General features: G+C 36.5%; 1 protein-coding gene across 2 annotated transcripts in view; it reads right to left on the reverse strand.

The window, feature by feature from the left end:
- Nucleotides 1-16605, reverse strand: part of GABA-B-R1 (gamma-aminobutyric acid type B receptor subunit 1) — a 77214-nt gene extending 60609 nt beyond the window's left edge. Inside the window, exons 1-2 of one of the 2 annotated variants that reach the window (XM_028314646.1) lie at nucleotides 15994-16195; nucleotides 8058-8192 (exon numbers count right to left, since the gene is read on the reverse strand). In XM_028314646.1, coding sequence (XP_028170447.1) covers nucleotides 8058-8192; nucleotides 15994-16125 — 267 coding nt within the window. In that variant the 5' untranslated portion in view covers nucleotides 16126-16195. Of the gene's footprint in view, nucleotides 1-8057; nucleotides 8193-15993 lie in introns of both variants that reach the window. The other variant, XM_028314637.1, reaches the window with a different exon arrangement.
- Nucleotides 16606-21785: the final 5180 nt, after the last annotated feature.

Below are 21785 nucleotides of genomic sequence, written 5' to 3' on the forward strand. Positions count from 1 at the left end.
TTACTACATATTTTGTTATGAAATCACGCATCTATAAAATATCAATCCATGAAAATCACCTCTTGACACCTCATAAAATCGATGTCATTGAATGGTATTCTGAATTACCCAATCGCACTAAGCGTTTCGATAACTCTTTTATAATGCGAACAGCTGCACTGCTGTCTGCTGCTGCAAGGCGAGAGTGAATAGGCACTTACAGGGCAGATATGTACCATCCTAGACTGCATCTCATTTAACACCAGGTGCAATTGCGGTCAAATATTTGCTTTGTCTTACATAAAAAATGCATTACGAGTTGCACTACTACCTACAATACTGTTGAATTTTAATGAACAGCTGCAATTTAATTAGGACCTTCACATTGTGCAGAATTTTATTATTTATTAGTTTCTATTTATGACATAATACTTTTTCTTAGAACTAAAGAGCAAGTCTGCAGTTCTTTCTTCAGTTCTTTCTTTACCACTTCCAGCCACATAAAATTCTATCACAGGTATACCAAACTGTAGCCAGCAAGCTCTATTTTCCATAAACCAGAAATCTGCCATCGAAATGCTAGATAAAACCCGTAACAGCACGTCCACTATAATGTATTAGCCTTTGAGGGTAGCTTTGAAACGCGAGTTCGCTTTGACCGTAACTAGCTATACGACACTAGAACTGAAGTTGAAATGAGGTATGGACGTTGTAAATGGAGATTTTTGGGAGATTAGGGCGTTTTGAATGGATTTTCTCCGGTGAAAATAACGTAGGTATTTGGCATCAGATTGATGTAGATTAGGAACTACGCAGCTAACAAAAGCCTTTTATTAACGATAGTTTTTGCGTTTGTTACGAAAGCTTTTGTTACGAACCGTACTAAGTCCTAATAAATCGTAATTAAAATTTTAATGACACTATTTTAAACTAATTATTCTAACGAATTAAATAAGGCACTAAATAAATAAACTAATTACAGTGGTCTGCATAATCTAATACGCTGCCTGTGATACAACACACTAATGCAATGGACTGTGAAATGTGAATTTAACACGCCTACCACTATTTAACTGCAACGCTCTATCGCGCGCTTTTGCCTGCATTATCCGGGCAGGCGCTTTCAACTCTGATAAATCCTTCGGTGGTTTCTATTTGAACCAAACCCAATTATTTAATACGGATTAACAAGCACTGGTTGTACATTACATGATGACCCATTAGGCGGTCGTGTGGCACACAAAATTGCCGGCTATTCGTGCCGCAGTACTAAATTTTGGGACGACTTAATTTTGTTATTGCGACAAAACGGGAATAGTAACTTTGGGGCGTTGTTAGCACGTTAATTACTGTTTTTAAGGGTTAAGCGTAATATGTTAGCGCTAAGCGAGACATTTTTTGGACCATTAGGCAGGTATAATTTGTTTGTAGCCTAGCCATTTTTTTAATTACTAATCTCGTGTGTTCTACGCACTAGAGACTAGAGAAATTAATTTTGTCGACTTGAAAGTTTTGGGTTCCATTCTCAGGTTAATAGCTGTCTTTCTATCTTGTAGAGGTCTGTCCCAGTAGACTGTGTAAGTTTGAACCAAACAAACTTTTCATCTGCATCGAAAGTCACATTACTTACATTTACCTATTAATTTTATTAAATAAAAATAAGAAAAATTTGGAAGCTTATTAAATTCTGAGAGTCGACAAGTACCTGACAATCAAATTATTGATAAAGAAAATAAAGAAATAAAGACCAAAATTAGGAATTACAAACCTGTTGACTGTAGTAAGTAGATTTACAAGAAAAATATTTACCAGACTAAAATAAGTGCTAATGAATTCTGTGTAGTCAAAAAACAAATATTTTGAATGCAAGCTCTAACAAATTGAGCTGCAGAATGACTCGAACTTAATGAAGAACTAATTAAAAGTTCCTTGCTACTTTTAATGAGTTCAGACTATTTCGATAAGTAGCTAGGGTTCTAAGAAAATGCAAATCCTTTCTAGAATAAAGTAATCGCCTTGTTTAACTATAATAAATACCTACCATGTATGTATAGTATACCTACCTAATATTTACATATTCATGATAAGTTTATAAATGCAAAATAAAGTCCGTTTATCCGATATGTTTTTTGCCTAAACCGTAAGGCCGAATTTTTTTTTGAAAAAGACATAGGTAGGTAGATAGATAGGACTTATAAGAAACTTTAAAAGAAGTCTTAGCTTATCTTATGTGTCAATGTCAAAAGACATCTTAATATAGTTCCAAAATACTGAACTGAACTGTCCTATGCATGACATTGACAGTGGGGCGCCACCGTCAATACCGGATCGCTGGTTCCGATTTTTGCCATGTCGGAAACCATATAGTTGAACGATGGTAGCGCCCCCCTGTCATTGAGTTTGGTGGGACAGTTCAGCTTGGGTCATCTATAGTGTGAAATTAGTGATAAAAGTTTTTTCACTCATGTATAATATCGTCTCTTCACAGCACTACTCAACAATTTCGCAACCAATGAGGGTTTTCGGCATTGAAAAATCCGCCAGATGGCAATACGTAGACGCGAGGTCCAAATGCTGCATGATTGGTTATTTTTGATATGACATTGACAGATATATCAAAATCCACCAATCACGCAGCATTTGGACCTCGCGTCTACGTATTGCCATCTGGCGGATTTTTCAATCGCGAAAACCCTCATTGATATAAACCAAAATCATACTTATAAGAAACCTTTGTAAAATGATGAAATGAAAATAATAATAATAGGAATATCTTCCGAACAAAACAAGTGAACATTAACATTTTCGGACAAAGAAAGAAGATCTATTAATACCCAGCCCACAGGCCGATTTCCACGTAGCAATTACATCTCAACCCCACCTAACTGCGTTGTTTTTTATTCATTTTCATCTAAAAGCCGTTTCCAAGGTCGTTCAGCATAATTAAACAGATGTTCCGAAAAATAACAGTTCGGGTTCATTTGTGCCTTCATAAAATTCTGGACACGCGCGCCAATAACGTAGGCAGCAGATGGTGGGTGGGTTAAGGCAGAAGCTATGAGCGTCTTGCTGGAACAGCTGGGCAGCCCTTGGCAAATGGGAAGATTCCCACCTCTCGTTCCCACCGCTGCAGCTACTGTTAGCCAGGATCTACAGCTGGACCGCCAATAAAAACCCAACCAGTGAAGGTCAAGTTTGTCCCGGGGGAAATTAAACCTGTCATTGGACCCGCAACGGATTTAATCAGGAGGAGACACACTTGGCAAGAATGTTCCAAGTATTCTAGCTCTAGGCGCTTACTCATCATTAGGAGGGAGGAGTATGTGGGCCCACCAAAAAAACGAGCTCTACATAGTGAAATAACCTCTCAGACCAGCAAACTTGTATACCAAGCCTAGCCTAGTGGCGGTCAGTTTCGTTACCTATTTCTGATTGTGGTTGTTAAATCAAATCAGATGCCAGAAAACATTGGAACCAACCGTTTTTAATCGCTGGTGCTTGTAGCAAGACATCCAAACAATACATTACTAGAGATATTAGAAAGATTCTCATTTGATATCTCAAGTTGTCTCAACCAAATGTCGCCCACTGCAGGAAAAAGGTTTGCCCCCTAAGATTTCCACAACGAGCGGTCCCGTGACCCTCATCCGATCGTCAGTCTGCCAAGTGGGAGGCCTGCCTACAGTACTCGCCCACTGCCACTCAAGTTTGGCAATTCTGCGGGTTATATCGGTTACTTTGGTTATCCTAAGTAAAAATAATAATACCTACGTAATAAGTATAGTAGGTAATAAGACTTTTCAGACAAAATAAGAAGCTTATGACTTATGCCACTAGAAAAAAAATTCCGTCTGCGAATCCGGCAATTTGCGGCACCTCCCATTATCAGGGCGAGCAATACTAATCGCTAACAGATTCGCTCACCTGCGCGCCGACGGGATTTCATACATTTATGCAATGGATGCGCATACCCGCTCCCTTATCGTATTGGTTATTACGTTTGGGGGTTTTAGTGATACGGAAGAGTGTGGGAAATTGTTTTATTATGACGTGTGGTGGAAATCATTGTTAGTATATACGGAAAAGTAAAAAATGATAAATTGATGTCTCTGAGATAACTGGAAGTCCCTGAATGACCAATGTTAAAAATTAAATTTAAAATACTCACTCCATGCTAAAAGCACAATGCTATAAGAAATTACATAAGACCAAAAAATTCGTAAATATTGGCATATTATTTGAATTATGAATTGCTATGTTTTTCCATTTGACAACAAAAAGAAAAGCCATCAGCTAGAGAAAAGTTGCTCAGCATTCGAAAGGTCATAGATTAGAACCAGCTGAATTTTTATGTAAATATCATGCTTAACAACCTATCTATCAATAATAATAATATAATTATTACGTTATGTCAGTTTGCTAACAATATTATTTATTTCACATTAATTCCCACAGAAAATACAGTGACACTAATAACATATTATTCCAATCGGATACTGATGAACCGTTATTAGTATTTACTTTGAACGGAAAATCGTAATTATTTGAATACAATTAGCTGATTAATCCAGTTATTAAACTAGTAAATATGGAATTAGGAGTTCATCAGTAGTAAAATCTAATTAGATCAGCATAATAACGTTTCGATTATATAAATAAATCCTCCGCCCAATTATCTGTTTGTGCGTTTGCAATCAGCATTGGTTGCGATTTATATTATAATTTAGAAATTGATTTGATTATAACCTGGCCAAAATTATTCGTAATCTCGTATCTATTTCGTAATTATCGTAACCTTAATTACCTAAATTACAACCTTAATTAAACTTATTATCGTATACGATAATATTAAGTTTAATTAAGATTGAAAATAGTGTCTGTTCAATTATGGCTGATGAAATGTAGACGTTGATGAGGATAATCTAGTTTTTTGTTGCAAAATAGGTAAATCTTATAAGTAAAATTTTATAAAAAAAAATAAAACCGACTCCAAAAAACCTACATTAAAAAGTAGAAAAATAATTACTAATAACCTACTTATTTATTAGGACGAATTAATANAGTAACGCGGGCATGTCAGATTTGGGTGACGAGCTCCCTTCTGCAGCTCTTGCCTCAGCCGTTCGTACTTTTGTTCCGCGGGACATTCTTAGAGTTCAAATTCGCGACGCAACTGGAGAGGCGGAGCGCGGAGCGTAGGTCAGTGAACTCCGACCACAGCGATAAACGACCGTTTCGAAGTAATTTTAAAATGTTTTTGCTTGGGATTTCTTAAACTTCACTTTTTGTAAAAAACTATTTGCACTATTGTGTAGTCCGTGGTTTTAGCTTTACGATGGTGCTAAACACTGAATGAAAATGGCACTTTTTCCATGTTAATTTTGTGATTTACCCGGAGCGAGTTACAAACGCGTCTTAACGTACCGGTGTCCCCCCGTAATACCTACTTAAATAATTCCCATAAAGAAGTTTTGACTTCTTTGTTGAGGGCGCATTTGCTCTACGAGTATCTATTTGACCTCGTTTAGTTGAATACGAGAATTGTATGGGTTCGAGGAAAATTTGTGCACATGATTGATTCCGTCGAACTGTAAGGCGGGTCAGCAAAACTATTAAGTATTAAAATAACAGGAATCTTCCTGCATCAACAATCGTGAATCAAATAGAAAAGGAAATTCTTCTTAAATACAAATCTAAGTAAGTTTCATTACATCAATAGTATACTTTATTTGTATACCAAACAAAACAAGAAAAAATAGAGAATAAGTAATTTAGTTACGAGTAGTTATTGTACCTAGTTCATTAAATAATTATGTTCTTCGAGTTTATTTCTTGTAAACAAGAATATGTATACGGATTACCTAGTTAGTAGGTAAGCCTTATCTAAATAAAGAATACCAAGTTAACATCAATATATCAACCCAGATTTTGGTATGATTTAATTTCGCGGTGGAAAGAGTAAAATTGACTGCGCTTGACCTGCGGAAACTCAAGGACTCTCGGCCACAGCTGGGCACTCGAGATAAGCGATATTTCTCGAAAAATTAAAAATGCTTAGTGTCCACAGCGGTGATAAATGGACAGTTTTAACGCGGCTAAGGAAGTAAAATTGTATACCTGCTGGCGAAGTTTTAAACTCAAAACGAGATTTTAATGGCACCACGTTAAACCATCTCTGAAAAGAACGATTAGTAGTATATACGTTTTTAAAACTTTTTTAATTTTAGATAAGAAATACAAACCTACTTTCTTCGGAGAGTAAGTAGTTTTATTTCAGTGTAATAAAGTTGTCTCGTTTCGTAAAAAACCTATAATAATATGTTCTAGGTAATATGTCTATGTTCTGCATATTAATTCTGTGTCTGGTTTCGTTAATGTATTAAAATATTGAGTAGGTACCTAACTTTCTACTGAAAGTTGTGTTATTAAGCTCCATTATTCAGCGATTTCAACGTAGCGCAATAACGTTATGTTTAAATAGTGTCTCTTGAGGATACGATCTAATATTTAAACTTAGTCAGTCAGAATTTATTTGAAAATGTTTTTGTGTCTTATTAAGACCGACTAGGACTCGAGAGGTTAATACCCTGAAAATACTTTTTTCATTTTGCGAATACATTTCAACCACCAATCAATTAACATGACGAGATAATTGAAATTGATATTTGGACCGAACTGAAAACTTTTAATCAAATCAAATTAAACCGATCTACATTCCACTAATTCCACTATAAAACAAATTGGATGTGAAATTAAACACCCAGTAGGTAAGTAATAAAATAAACGTATTACTTTTAATCCCTGCAAGGAATAATATTTTGAACATGAACTCATTAAACTCTCCAAATTAATTAAAAGCGACTTGGAAACTGATTCAGGTTCAGAGAAGGGGCCTTGATTGCAAATGCTGCTGGAAAAACGATCGCAGTGCCAATAATTGAAATATTCTGAAACGGGGCTTATTGGTAAGTAAATTATATATCTCTGAGCTGAATCAGCAATGAGGTTGTGTTGTTTAAAAAGTAAATTGACGTCAGTTCGTTCCATGCTATTCATCTCACTTAACACAGTTTTATTTGTATTATGATAGAAACATATAAATATCCTTGGACAATTTCACACAGCGCTCTGTAGCCCCATTCATCAAAAAACATTGAGAAACCCCTGACTTCTGTGTTAGGTATATGAACCCGTGTTACAGGAGCCTTAAATAATATAAGTTTGCAACACGTCTTTGTTACAATTGGAATAAGGTTGTAATTATCAACTTTTTGGCCGCTTTAGGTGTCACTATTATTATTTGACACTGATTGTACATAAATGCGTGCCCAATACTTAAAATTATACACATTTATCAACCTACTAACATAAAGTTTATTAATTACATACTTTGGTTGAAATCAATTTGACATGACGTTGTAATAGCGTTTAATGTACTGAACTGAAAACCCCAAAATTGTCGCGTGAAAGCATTTTGTTAATAACGTTACACCATTATTAAGTTTAAAGTGCCCCATTAAGAAGATAAATTTGATATAGCGCAACAATCTTTCGTGCAATGTACAAACAAGTTAAGTTTTGAGTGGTTATTTTGATATTTTTAAGTTGATTTCAAAAGTAGCAGCAAGGAATGAAAATATTTTCTACCATGTTGGCTGAAAGCTATGAAAAAGAACGTCGCTAAGGTCATTATCACAGATTAATTAATATTACCTCGATAATGTTTATGGAGCTTTCTCTCCCTCTCTACACTCTCCTCTGTGATTCTCTATTCGCAGAAGAATCTAGCTGAATTAGACCGTACTCGGAAATTTTGCCTAATCTTTAGCTCGCTAGACCGTAGATAACGTTTATTCGACTTATGTACCAGTTTATCTAAAAGATTTAAATTAAAAGCAAGAAATTAAGTTACTTGTTAGAGAACAAATTGATGTAGTGATGCCAATAAACCTAACATTGTTTGCAAACTGAATTGTATCTTGAGATCACTGCCAATTTAATTTTGTTTCAGTAGATTATTCTTGTGCCAAATTGAATTCTATTCTTATTTATTTTGAGGGTGGATATTTGATACTTACAACCATAAGATTCCACATTTTGGCAGCTTCGGCCACCGTGGTACAGACGGTAGAGCAGCCGGCTAGCAGCAGCAACTTCTGCGGTGGGTTGTACAATAGGTTGTACATAACGCTCGCCCCCAGGCCCGGCTCGCACTGAAAGCAAATGAACATTGAATTCTGGGAATAACATGTGTATCGGATTATGGGATTTTGTAATTGGTGTACGATTATTATTTGAGAGAACTACGTTTAATTTTGAAATGTGTTGTATTATAGACATTTATTTCATCCTTTGGATAGAATGTAATGTAAAGGTCACTGCGTACGGACGCGTCGTCATGAGTCATGATATAAGCTCTGAATAGACTGAGATAAGGCTTATTAGTTGGAATTACACTTAAAAATATCCTAATGTCTATGCTTAAAGAAAATAATGCTATTCTAGAATTTTTAAGGTAACTAACTACCTACATTATTATAAGGTCAATATCTAACGTTATGTTTTAACACATCCCAAAATACGAAAATACGTAGGCACTGAAAACCTCCACTAAATGTGGTGAAATGAAAATGCACTGCTCGTTGCATAATCCATTGGTGCTGCATAAATTCAATTCGGTTCTTCGCATGATGGAGCGGGCCGCCGCTTAACACTTTAGCACCTCAGCGAAATGCTAATCAGACCCGTTACAGCGTTATAACGCAGTAACGTTACCTAAATAATAGCAGCTGAAAAATATCAGTTAACCCCTCATAAGCCTGAGGACAGATCAGAAGCTGGGGTCACGCTGTTAACGGCCATTACGTTTCAATAGCACTTATGCGAATGTTGGAATAAAATTGAATTGGTCATTTTGAACTTTTAGATGTTTCTACAAAAATAAATTACTATTATTAAAATACATCTCTACAAAGCTACCTTTACGGGCCAAAGAAACAAGAAAAGTGATATTTCCACTTTTAATAAAGTCACTCAGATTTTAAGCTAAAATTATTTTTGTAAAATGTTGCACCATCAAAATATTGTAGTTTAACCTCGCAAATAGTAATTCAATGGCAAAGTTTTTATACAGCTGACAAAAATAAATAGAGAACAAGCTAACATAAACGCGTTCAAAATATATTCGCAATTTTTTGTCAAAGTTTAATCGAGCTTGCCAAGGATTAAAACAACAGCTCTGGAGTACCAGCTTAATATTCTCGTTTGAATGGGTGAAATATTAAAATAATAATTACACAAATGCGGGCGGATCACCACGCCACTGTATTCCCAGGGATATTATTCATTTTGTTTTCGTTTAATCTCGTGATTCTCAGTTAAACTACTTAAATTTGCTTTTTGAGCTGAGTTTAGGTAATAATTAATGAGTAAGTAGGGCTCTACACTTGTGGAGGTTAAAGGAGGATTGTGTTTTTAATAAAAATGGGTACTAAATTAAATTAAAAGATAATTTTATTCCTTTTTCTACTCATGGAGAGTAGGCACCTATTGTTGGTTTAAATAAATAATAAGGGTCTGAACACAAAAAATAAATTATAGGGCACTTTATATGACATCTAAAAACGCTGCCTCTCCATAGACTTTTAAGTGCGAAATTGAGATGGCTTTAACAACTCTCTTTTTATAGACAGCAAAGAATTGTTTGTGATAAGTGTAGTGTATTTTTATTCTTCAATGCCATACGTATTTTTTAGTAATTTACAGCATTATTTATTATTTAATCCAATAAGTGACATCTAACATTACATAATTTTCATGTCAACGAATATCTGGGGGCACGGCAGTGCCCCCACCAAGTCGAGCAAAAAAGCGGCACGGCCGTACCATCCTTTTCTCGAAGCAATTCAGGCCATTTTCGACCGCCTGTAACTACGTTGTGGATAAAACTAGAAGGCTGAATTTTCATTAGCTATGCAGGCATTGTAAAGACACGGTATATTTAAAATTTCATTCAATTTGAACCAGTAGTTTAAGAATTATAACGGGTCAAAGTTACTTAATTTTGTCACTCACTGACTGACTCACTGACTCACTGACTCACTCACTGACTCACCGATCATCAAAACTCTAAGGCACTTCTAGCAGACCTAGAAGCTTCAAATTTGGAATATAAGTAGTGTTTGGTGTATGAATCAAGGAAAAACTAAAATATTTGGGGGCACGGTAGTGCAACCGCCAAGTCGAGTAAAATTTTTCAATTTCGGTCCAGTTTTCTAGATACATAACTGCTGTCTACAAAATACAAAAAGAAATGAAATCCCATCAAAAACAATACTTGTCAAAAAAACCAAGTCTCGCAACTCAGTTGTTCTACGGTAAAAAGTTGTGAGATCCATGTAATACCAAGTCCAGGCCAGGAAATCTTTAACGTTTTACATAAATATATTGACTTGGTCATCGCATGAAAACACGTGTAAATAAAATTATTTAGTGCGATGGCCAAGTCAATAATTTATGTAAAACGTTAAAGATTTCCTGGCCTGGACTTGGTATTACATGGATCTCACAACTTTTTACCGTAGAACAACTGAGTTGCGAGACTTGGTTTTTTTGACAAGTATTGTTTTTGATGGGATTTTTTCTTCTCGTCACTTGACAGGCCGTTGCGAATGCTACGTGATTTGGCACAAAGTCACGTTTAAGGATAACAATAAAAACTCGATAAAATCTTACGTTGGGATCGAAAACATGTTGGCGAATAAACTGTTTTACACATCTATTACTTTTGTGGGCCCAATTCTCAATATACTTATGTTAAACAGGTAATACAGAAGGCATATTTCTTTTTTATGGCTTCATGTGGTTTGCGCAAATAGCTACTGTTTTGTAATTGTAATTCATGATTAAATAGTGAGTTGTTTTAATAACGGCCAATGTAAAAAAATATGTTTTATTTGCTTACCACTCATGCTCGTTCACGAACAGTCCTCCAATCATTTTAATTAATTTTAGCTAAACGACTACCTAGGTACACAAACAATTTAAAAAAATATGTAATAATAGGCAAAGGCTTTGTTCCATACAGCCAAGTATTCAGTTTTCAATTATTCTTAATTAATGGCCATAAACTTATTTAACCATGCTGCCTAGTCATTAGCAGGCGTGCGTTCAGTGGGTCTAGACAAAGTGCAAATTATGATCGCAAACCAGTCGAAAAGTGGTCGAAAAGCCCCTATTTTGTATGGAGTTTTGACAGATTCGATTTTCGATTCGATCAAAAAGTGCGTTTTGTCTAGGGGGGCAGGAAACGATGTGTCATGGACATACGTCAAGATGCGTCAAGTGAGGTTGGTGTATTGCAGAAACGGAATTTTTACCGGAATTCGTCCGTAATAGAGCCTTTATTTTAGATTTTATACGTTAGAGGTCGCTGTAATAGCCATTAGGATAGCAAGCTGAACCTATTTCACGCACCATCTGGACCGGCATCAGTACCTCTAGTAGGAAAAACTTTCGAGTTCGTTTCGTTGCGTATTCAAAGTGTCATCGAAAAATTTTGTATGAAAAATTAAACAGCGCCCCCTATATTATAGCCGCCCTAGGGGGCGCTGTTTAATTTTTCATACAAAATTTTTCGATGACACTTTGAATACGTAACGAAACGAACTCGAAAGTTTTTCCTACTAGAGGTACTGATCTGACAGTGGACGGCGAGTCGTAGTAGGAACCAAACGTACAGTTTTATCTTGGAAAACGATGTCATTAAAGAAATTGTGTAGAAAAATAATGTTGTAGTAAGTAGAAAGTTGATACCTAAAGTAACGTTACTTTTAAATGGAGAATTGGAAGCAGTATTTTAATTCTTTTTCGATTTTCTTGAAAAATACATTGTATTACGGCAACAAAGTCTAGTTGGTGAAATCATTGGCGTCACAATATACTCTTGAGCTAAATTAGAGATATCATAATGCCATACTTAATGATATGCAGAATACAATTATCTAGCATAGAATTTGTTTATAACACACATCTTAAATGTAACTGAGAAATAAAAAAAAATAAGAAAGACAAAATGCCTCGTTTAACTTTGGCCTTTAAAATACTGGGACAACATTTCCCCAGTCATTTCCATTTAACCCTGAGTCAACAGTTGGTCTAAATTCCGACTAAACAGTGTTAGTGCTTGTTCACGTAGGCACGCGCGGGCGCGGGCGCGGGTAACGTCGCGAGCTCGTGTTCATATTGACGACCAGGCGTTCGCGCGATTGTGACGTATTGTCAGAGGTCGAATTATGGACGACGATCTTTTATTTTTAACCGAAAATTCATACCTAAAGTGGGAGATGCTAAAAATGAGAATTGGTGTGCACGAGATTAATAAAGAAAGAGAACGGTATGGTGAATTTCATACTTTATATCGTAATTTGAGAGAACATCCTTCAAGGTTTTTTGGATATACCAGGATGAGTGTCAACTGTGTTGATTACATACTGGATTCAATAAGGAGTGATATTTCAAAAGTAGACACTTTTCATAAAAGTATAAAGCCCGAAGAAAGACTATTTGTAACTATAAGGTGAGTTTAAAAAAAAGATTTTCTTAGTAAATAATTTATAATTTTCAATCAAAATCAAATTCAAACAAGGTTCCTCTTTATTATTTAATTTAATTAATATTATCGTTATCAACTAAACAACATTTCTGTTCATATGAGACTGTGTTTACTTTGCCAAATAGGAGTTCTAGCCTGAATAGCACTAATAAACTCTTCTGTATTGAACGACATGATAAAAACGTGCTATCGTTTCTAGCGACAAGATCAAACTGGTTGAAGTTACCTGACGTCGCGAGGTAAACGCGCGCGCCGCCGCTAGTTTGACATGAACACACACAAACATCTTCACGCGTTGAAATTACCGCGAGCGCACCGCGCGCGCCAATCGCTAGCTTGCCCGCTAGTTAGACCGCACGTGCGTTTCGTACGTGAACACTTGGAATCACTACATATGTTTGATATTTCGTCACCGCGCCCGCGCCCGCGCCCGCGAGTCAACGTGTGCAAGCACTTACTCTAGTTCCCGTTGACGGTTTCGGTCCATCCAATCAATATTTACATTTAGGTGACGCTGACCGCACTTATTAATATTGAATCCGTTCCGGCCACAGCAGACATTTTAGCCGTATTGATCGCATCCCGCTCGACGGGAATTTCGTCTATAGGTAGGTACGTATACTGTGGAAAGTTTATTGTATTAAATTGAAAACTCATTAATTTGTCAGCATGTTAATTAATTTCAGGTACATTTTCTGTAGCTATCCGTGTTTGTTATTTCATGAATTTTCAATTTATTTAAACGAAGCTTTTGCCCGTTTCTTCGTCCGCGTGGAAGTCGAAAACGTTCTCATAGGATTTTTAAATGGTTTTTAACGTTATCGTTTGAATACTTTTAAAATATAAAAATCTTAAGGGTTAAATAGCTCGGCCTTTGATCCGATGAAAAAAAAAATTGAATTGCTTTTCAATCGTGTCTTCGTAGTATTCAGACACTTCTGATTTCGATAGTGACATCATAGCAATTTTGTAGTTTAGCTGAAGATTTTCTAGTCAAGCAGAGGGAGCGACAGGGAATATTCTATTAGGCAAAAATCTACGCGGACAACTGTAACACCGCAGGGCAGAAGTTAAACAGAAAACCTACTTTCTACACAATGAGAATTTATGTCTGGTTTGGTCACTCGTTAAAAAATCCGGGCTAAAGTTTATTGAGCTAGAATAATTTGTACTTTTAATGGCGCTGTTTATCTTTTCTTTTTCATTTGAGCACAACTTTCTAAATTATGAGATAAGCTTCCAACTTGGTACTAGCCCATTAAACGAAGAAAAGTTTTGATGATAATTGTCCACGAAATTATTCGTTCCATTTATGATAATATTTTGGATTTCACGTTCACTGAAAGATTTAAAAATGCCCCGTTTTTATATTATGTAAGGAGTTAACATAGCACTGAATAAATTGAAAATCCATGATGGAAACTTCAAGGGTCAAAACCAGTTGTTTTATTGTGCTCGAAACTAACTGTGCTCTTTTCAAAAACTAAAACTTATCAAGACGAAGTTTGGAATATTTATTGAAATATACTTTTATTCTATCTTCTGCTTACTTCTTCTTTATTCCCTTTATTGATTGTAATTATAAATCATTTCGGTAGATCCAATAATACTCGTCTATATTTTCGTGCTCACGTTACTGTTAAAATAACTGACAGTTATTAGTGTTTTACAGCTCTGCGCGATCTCCAAAATTTAATGAACGTTATTCAGAATCTTAAATATAATTATAGTAACTTGAAAACAAAAGTTTCGGTAGGGTTCACCTTTGAACCGGGCGATGTAGGCCCGACCTTTACAATATTTCGTGATGGAAGGATCTCTAATTAGGTTCGTTATATTTTGTTGCGAAGATACAGAAGGGCCAAAATTAATTAAAACCATGCGTAACTTCTAAACAACAGAAGATTGTATTACGGCATCGAATTTTGGGTGCGCACTTAACTTTTTGCGACTTCAAAAAGATATCGTGTTAACGTTATTACTAAGCCGAAAGAGGTAAGTAGATATTTGCTTCGATGATCTGTGTAATTAATTTAAGTGCGTTGTTTAGTTACATTATTGTATATACATCATCACATAAATTAACTAACCCCAAACTAAGCACAGCTTTATTCCGATAATGGCGACTGTATAAACTTATTAATTCTGTTAATTCCGGGAATACTTACTGTAAATATTCCGTTATAAGTTTCCGTATTTTGTGTTGAAATGTGGTACAACCAGGCAGCCTAGACTAAAATATCCTTAAAAAAAGTTTAATAGGCATAAGTTAATCTGTTCTCGGTAGGAATGTTAAAATATAATCCTCACCTCAAAATCCATTGCATATTTTATACAAGAAGTGACATAACGAGTTCGGGATTTGTCTTACAAAAGAAACAAAGGACAATCACAACCGTGACTTAACGTAGGAATTGAAATAAAAAGATACAAGTGTGCTTGAGAAAGGGGAAATTGAGGAAGAGTTACTTTGGGGTAAATCCGGTTTTTGATGTCTGTCTGTATAATCTGTGACTTTGCAGAAACAATTTAAAGCCGACTTTATGATAATTAAGTTATTTTAAAAGTGCTATTATTTCAATTATAAATTCTGTTTCTGTTTCAACCGTTTGCCGTTCACATGAGCAATATTACTTATGATTGTAATTTTCCTTGCTTTTTATGAAACGAACACGCGCGCTTTCCCATAATTATTATATTTCTTGAGCCGTAGCTATCACAATTCCAGTTCTATTATGTCAAGACCTTTTCATCATTTCCGTTGGTAATCGCCACGTTATCAATTTCAAAGAGGATTGAATCGTCAATTTGTCCGTGAACAGCCTTGAATAAATCGATAAAATGGGAAATTACCTTCGACGACAGAATCGGAAATTCTATCCAATAAAATTTTCTTCCGTGAGCCATTCATAAATTCTCAATAATTGAATCGAATGTCAGGTTCACCCTCCGCGTTGCAATATGATAAGCCTATGATTCTAGCTCGGTATACCCGCCCATGGATAACCTTTTTGTTAATTAGTGAGCCTCAGTCAGCTTGATTTTCAAACTTAATGGATTAGGTGCTTGTCACTCCGGTGAGCGCCGACACGTTATGCACATTACGTTGATTGAAATTATAATTGACATTCACGAGTTTAGGGGAGGCAAAGTTTTACGCAAATGTAATTAGGTACGTGATCTAACTCTCTAAACTTGATTTGGCAACATTTTCTCCCCACTTGTTTCGCCGCAATAACCGCGTTATCCGATTCATGAAAATTTGGATCAAGTTAATATTATTTGTTATAGGCGAAAGTGAACGAAGTTGAAAGTTAATATTTTGTTACAATTTCTTCGGGTGGAATTTCCCCCAGCAACGTTAATTGCGTCGTGCGATAAAATGGGTGGCAATAAATTACCTTGCTATCATTGCTGTGCAGCAGTAATTTGAAGCCGGATAATAAATCTGATCTCGCGTTGACGTCGGCGAGGGCGAGCTCGGCGGCGGGCTTGCAGGCCTGGCCGCCTTGCCAGCCGCCCTCGCCCTCCATGGGGAAGATGCCGCCGATGTGCAGGTCGTTGTCGCGGCGGCCCTCGCTGGACGACCCGCAGCCGGCCAGCCACAGCAGCAGCAGCGCCCGCGCCCGCCCCGTCCCCCGCCGCCCGCTCCACCCCCGCACAACCCACTTGGCAACAACGAATAATTGCACTAAAGTTTTCACTAACAACGACTTAACATCACATAACACTGTCCTAGTTCGAAAGCTAAATTCGTTAGCTTTTAATTTAACTAGCGGACGCTTTAAAAAATTTAAGTTCGCGCGCACCCGCGGTATGGAGGCGTTTTGATATATGTGAGATATCACCCATAGAAATTGTAGACATAGCCTAATAAGCGTGGAGTTTTCTATACAGTATGGCATCGTGGGTGGTGGGGCCGCCGCCGCGGCTGCTGCTCCGCCCCTGCCAGCGCGCAGGGTCATCGCTCGCGGCGGGGACATACTGTCATTGGTCACCTCTGGCATTTTCCATTCTCTCTCCTGAAACAATGAAAAATACATTTATAAACCTTTTACTGAAAATCAAAAACACTTGATCGTGTGGAACATAAGGGGAAAGAGCGAAACAAATTGAGCACCTAATTAACTCTACAGACGAATTAAAATTTATTGAAAAAAACATCTGACGAACAAAGTAGAGAAAAAATTATATAAAACGATTGGTAGCCCGGATTGAATAAAGTGAAAATTTCAACTATCACATGCAACTTTCCTAACAGGGCTTATACTGTTCTTGAGGAATGATATTCCAACTGACGCAAGCGATGCCGCGCGAAAAGTCAGTGTAGGTAAGATAAAAACACATCCCATCGTCGGGAATTCGTGTCATATTGTTATCGTCTCGTCGGCAGCCGCTCGTAAAACCTGCAACCCCTGCTTCAACACGATCGATGTGCATGGCTTTTGTCGAGGTCACGGAAAAAAGCGTTGAATAGATCCAGAATCTTCCATTGGCAATTTTTTTCACTCTCTTATTCACTAGCCTTTGCCCGCGGCTCTACTGCGTGGGTCGTAATGGAAACTCATCCCCCGGGAACTTCCCGGAATAGCATGCCATTGTAGCTCTCAACAGAAATAATTTGCAGAATAGGATTCAGAGATTCTGAAAACCAACTAAGCTTTGCAGACAAACGATAGGTTCTTTATTACTCTTCAACTGCAAATATACGGTGGCAAGGGCAATTTAAACAGGCTATATTACATACACGTCCGTAAACTCAATCTCAAAATTTCTTGGTAGGTACGTAATAAACGACGGGGAGCGCAACTGAGAATGTACTATCGGGGACTCNTATTTTTCACAATTTCTATTTTTTTAAATTACCTATCGATAGCTTACTTTATTTTGATGAATAAATGTCATTACAAGTTTTTCTCTAAAACTGATAGTTTGGCTAGAAAAAAATATTTTCTATCCACGCAGTACGCCGGCAGCGTTCGGATCGGATATAGTGACGTCATCGTCCCCGCGCCGGGCGGTCAGTGAACTTTTTTAGTAATTTGGCCATAACTTCGTCAATTTTTGTCGTAGAACAAAAATTTTTGGACTGTGTATTAAGGATTTCTTAGCCCTATAAATCTGCATTCACAGCTAAAAATCGAAATGATCCTCATTCCGAATATAACTCAAGATGTCGCTTAATGCAAATATAGCACGTGAACCCTCGAATTGCACCACTCAGCGATACGCAACTAAATTAATTAAATATCGATCATATAATGGATTTTGTCCTGACCATGAATATCTACGTGTGTTTTGTTTTGAAGAGTTTTTTTTTTTTCGTTTTTATTTAACTTTTGACAATGCATGCTTAGTTTGTGATTTTGGTTTTAATCACGTCACAGTGTTTTTAATGTATTATTCAGAAGCGTAAATTAGTGTGGATTACAATTATGCATTTGAAGAATAATAAGTTATTTATTTTTAATCGATTTTATAAATGTACAGTCAAAGAATTATTTCATCATAAGAGCTATCATTTGCGCATTTCATGGATTATGTTCCCTGTCTGCAACAATTAGTAACTACTACAAACAACTAAAGCCCGGTCGTCGCCGAGTACGTAGAATTTCGTCCAATGACCCATCTTTATCAACTGTGCAACATGCGGCCGCAGTGAGTGTGCGAGTGCGACAGCAATACAATTACGCGCGAGTGATAAGGATGGGTTTGTTACTTGAAATGTCAACCTTACGGGAGTAGTAATAAGAGCGTATCGCTGACTTTAGCCCGCGAACTACATTGCCCGCGTGCAGTATATCCTTAAAAGTATAGTTAACGTTCGAAAATTTGTTGGATTATTGATAAATCTGTTTTAATATATTATCAAATGGTCAACAGATGTATAAAAATGGACGGAGCAATTATTCACACGACGTAATTACGTAAAAATAAGAACTATAACATAGTAAAGGAAAATCTATTGGATTACTGTGAAAAGCTATGTATTTGAACATATAAAAGCGTATTAAAAAAGCAACTCAGCCTAAAACTAAGAAAGATTGAAGAAAAAGAAACATTTCGTTTTAAACCCTAACCGTATGACAATAAAGTGCACAATGGTATTTCGTATTGCAACCTAAGCCCTGATTGTCTCTTATTGGTCGTAGTAAAAATATAGTAAAATGCGTAACCAATTAGAGACGGGGTGAGCACGTGACCGGAGCGATGCGCTTACGCTAAAATTTCTACAAAGTGGTCAGGCGGAAGAGTCCCCGATAGTACGTTGATCGACTTTCCTGCCCACCTAAAATACCTTTTCCAATCATTCCAAAACCGATGTGTCCCGAATCTGAAAGCAATCTACTTTTTTGGCTGACTTGACACATCAATTGTGCGAAAGGGAACAATCGGTAGCCATACATCGGTATCACGGAGTTGGCTTTAATATTGATATTGGGTTCCGAAGATATGAATCGAAGATCGAAGAGTACGTACTTAGCTCTTTTCAAAACTCTTCTTTTATTCTTAGGTACTTGCGAAATAGTTTCTATGGTCGATAATCTTCAATTCCACGCCGCAGTGAAATTAGAACTTAATGGTTCGAAGCCTATTCTCATTGTTATACCGCTGGTAATCAATCAAAAGTGAAATCAGTGTGAAATTAAACGTAGTCGGGTTACATTCGACGCCATTAGTCACGGAATGCTGGTGCTACTGTCCTGTCTTGTCCCGGATTTAGGGGCAGTTTCAATTTATTATTCAGTTCAAATTAAACAAGGACATTTTAATAATGTATTCCTTCGATCGTCGAGGATAAGCTAAAAGTGGAGTTACAATCAACGTACGGTGACAGTAGTGCATAAAAGTACCCGGACGCCTTAGTTTGAAGTAAATTTATGTTATTAAAATTGTACTTTTCTTTTTGGAATGATAAGGAATCTGACGTTTAACCATTATAAGTAGAAACGCATTAACTTAAATATAATCAGTGATAATCACGTATATACCTACTCTACTGCATATCACTTAACATCAGATGCGATTACGGTCAAATATCTGCCTTGTTCTGCATAAAAATATAAAAAATATTGAAGAGAAGCGCGCTGAAATAATTTTCATAAACCTTTTCAAGCTTAACCCGCGCAAGCGATCAACGTCGGTGTACACTGAAGTGACAACTATCGCAGTGCAAAGTGATCCATCAATGAGGCGTATCAAACGCGCCAGTGTGACGTGGGGCTTATAATTTAGATGTTTACCCGCCCGGCTCATCTTTGCTCTCATGATTTATCGCTTCTACCTAGTGGTGTGTTGTCATTTTTAAATTAATGGACACAAAAGTGGCACACATAAGGGACTTGAGAGGAAATCAACGATGAATTTCGTGGCACATCGACAGTAGGTAACAAGATACTCGTACAATTTAAAATCATCGCGTGAAAGTTATTTATTACATCATCTTCTTTTCAGCCACGGGACGTCCACAATTATCAGGCCAGACAGGTCCAGGCCTCGCCCAATGATTTCCAGAATGGTATACATATCATATTTTTACCATAGCACAGTTAAGAATTATCTTAACTGTTAGAAATTATTCTACAATAACAGAAAGTAACTAGCTCTTTTAGTAGAGAATTGAAATTATTATCCAGTTAAAACTACTGCGTGTCAGTATACCGAGTTTTATTGGCCACATGGCTCCTTTTTTACGATTATGGTTTATACTATCTTGGCCATAAGAAAAGCTGCAGACACTGTATTCCGATAGTCATAACAACTGACAGTTAACTGTTAGAACAGATCAACATTTTTATTTGAAATACAAAGAAATATAACCTCGATAACTCAATATTCTGTGTTTTTTTAATATTGTTCCTACATGTTTAGTACAATATTTCAGTAAAATAGTGCAAAGACGAATGAAATACCCTATTCATCCAGTCAAAATTAAAGAAGGAAAAAGTGTGAAAAAGAGAGAGAAATAATATTGTAAAAGTAAAAAGTATTGTATAAATTCATCAGCAGAGTTACATAACGGATTAAATTAGGAAATTGAGAAGAATATCGCATGACATAAACGAAAAGATTATTTCTGCGAATTATTTATGTTGCGACAATCTTGATGGATTTATCAGAACTTGATTAATATCTCGATATTATTACGTAACTCGATACATCTCTACGTTCTTGCCTTACGAGTGATGTGATATAATTCAATGGCGTGGTCCCCTGTGGCGATTGTCACTTCATGTGGAGATAAAGCGGTTTGGTGTCGCGATTTGATATCAAGGTGATGTTATATCATTAATGTCGATATTGGTTTAAGGTGACTTCGAATAATATGTATTACCTACCTTTTTTAAATGGTAAAATGTAATCAAAATAAATTGTAGTTATTTTGTGAAGGTGTAGGTATAGCAATAATCTTCCATCCTCACAAACATTACAGTTATACCTACTTATTTGTTGTTAATATACTTACATATCGTTTTTAGAATTCGCTCTACAAGTTGTTACGTTAGGTAACACGGTGCGCAGGTCAACTTACTGTTGCCTTAATAAGACCAATTTAAAACAATCTCGTCGCTTGAATAACAATCTAAGCCAAATTCACGAGATTACAATGCATTTCAAACAAACCAGTTACGAGTACATCCAGAACATCTGCATTTAACTGAGCTAGTCCAACTAAAAGTAAATTAGCTGTATAAATCATGTCGCTTTGTGGCTGTATAAATTTCATTGTCGCTGCAATTTAGTCGAGATAGATGACAGGCCAAGCGAATGAAAGTTTCTTAACAACAGAGACCGGAATAAACTCGATATTTTGTTGGCAAGCCAGCTTGTCCGCCTTCGCAATCATTTTTCAAATCGCATTTTCAGATTTGTTCCTTTCAAGGCAATATTTCAATTCGGGTCAAAAGGTTTCAATTTTTCGTAGGTCGGGGGAGACCTACAGACAGTGCAATGCTGTCACTATTTATCATTCTTTATGTTGTTCAGAAAAACACCAACCTCACACTCAATAAACAACGAAATGTACCTGCGAGGTCCCGATAAAAAGGGTATAATCGACCCAAGTTCTAATTTGAATCGTTGGATGAGGATAGACAAATAACCTTTTTGTAATTAAAGCACCTCCTTCGCTTTTATGTAATCTCAGAAATGAGGTATTTGTAAGTAAATTCTTGGAATATGAATAATATGA

This window comes from Ostrinia furnacalis, unplaced genomic scaffold (assembly GCF_004193835.3).
Source record: "Ostrinia furnacalis isolate ACB-3 unplaced genomic scaffold, ASM419383v2 OfSCF0319, whole genome shotgun sequence".
Lineage (NCBI taxonomy): Eukaryota > Metazoa > Arthropoda > Insecta > Lepidoptera > Crambidae > Ostrinia > Ostrinia furnacalis.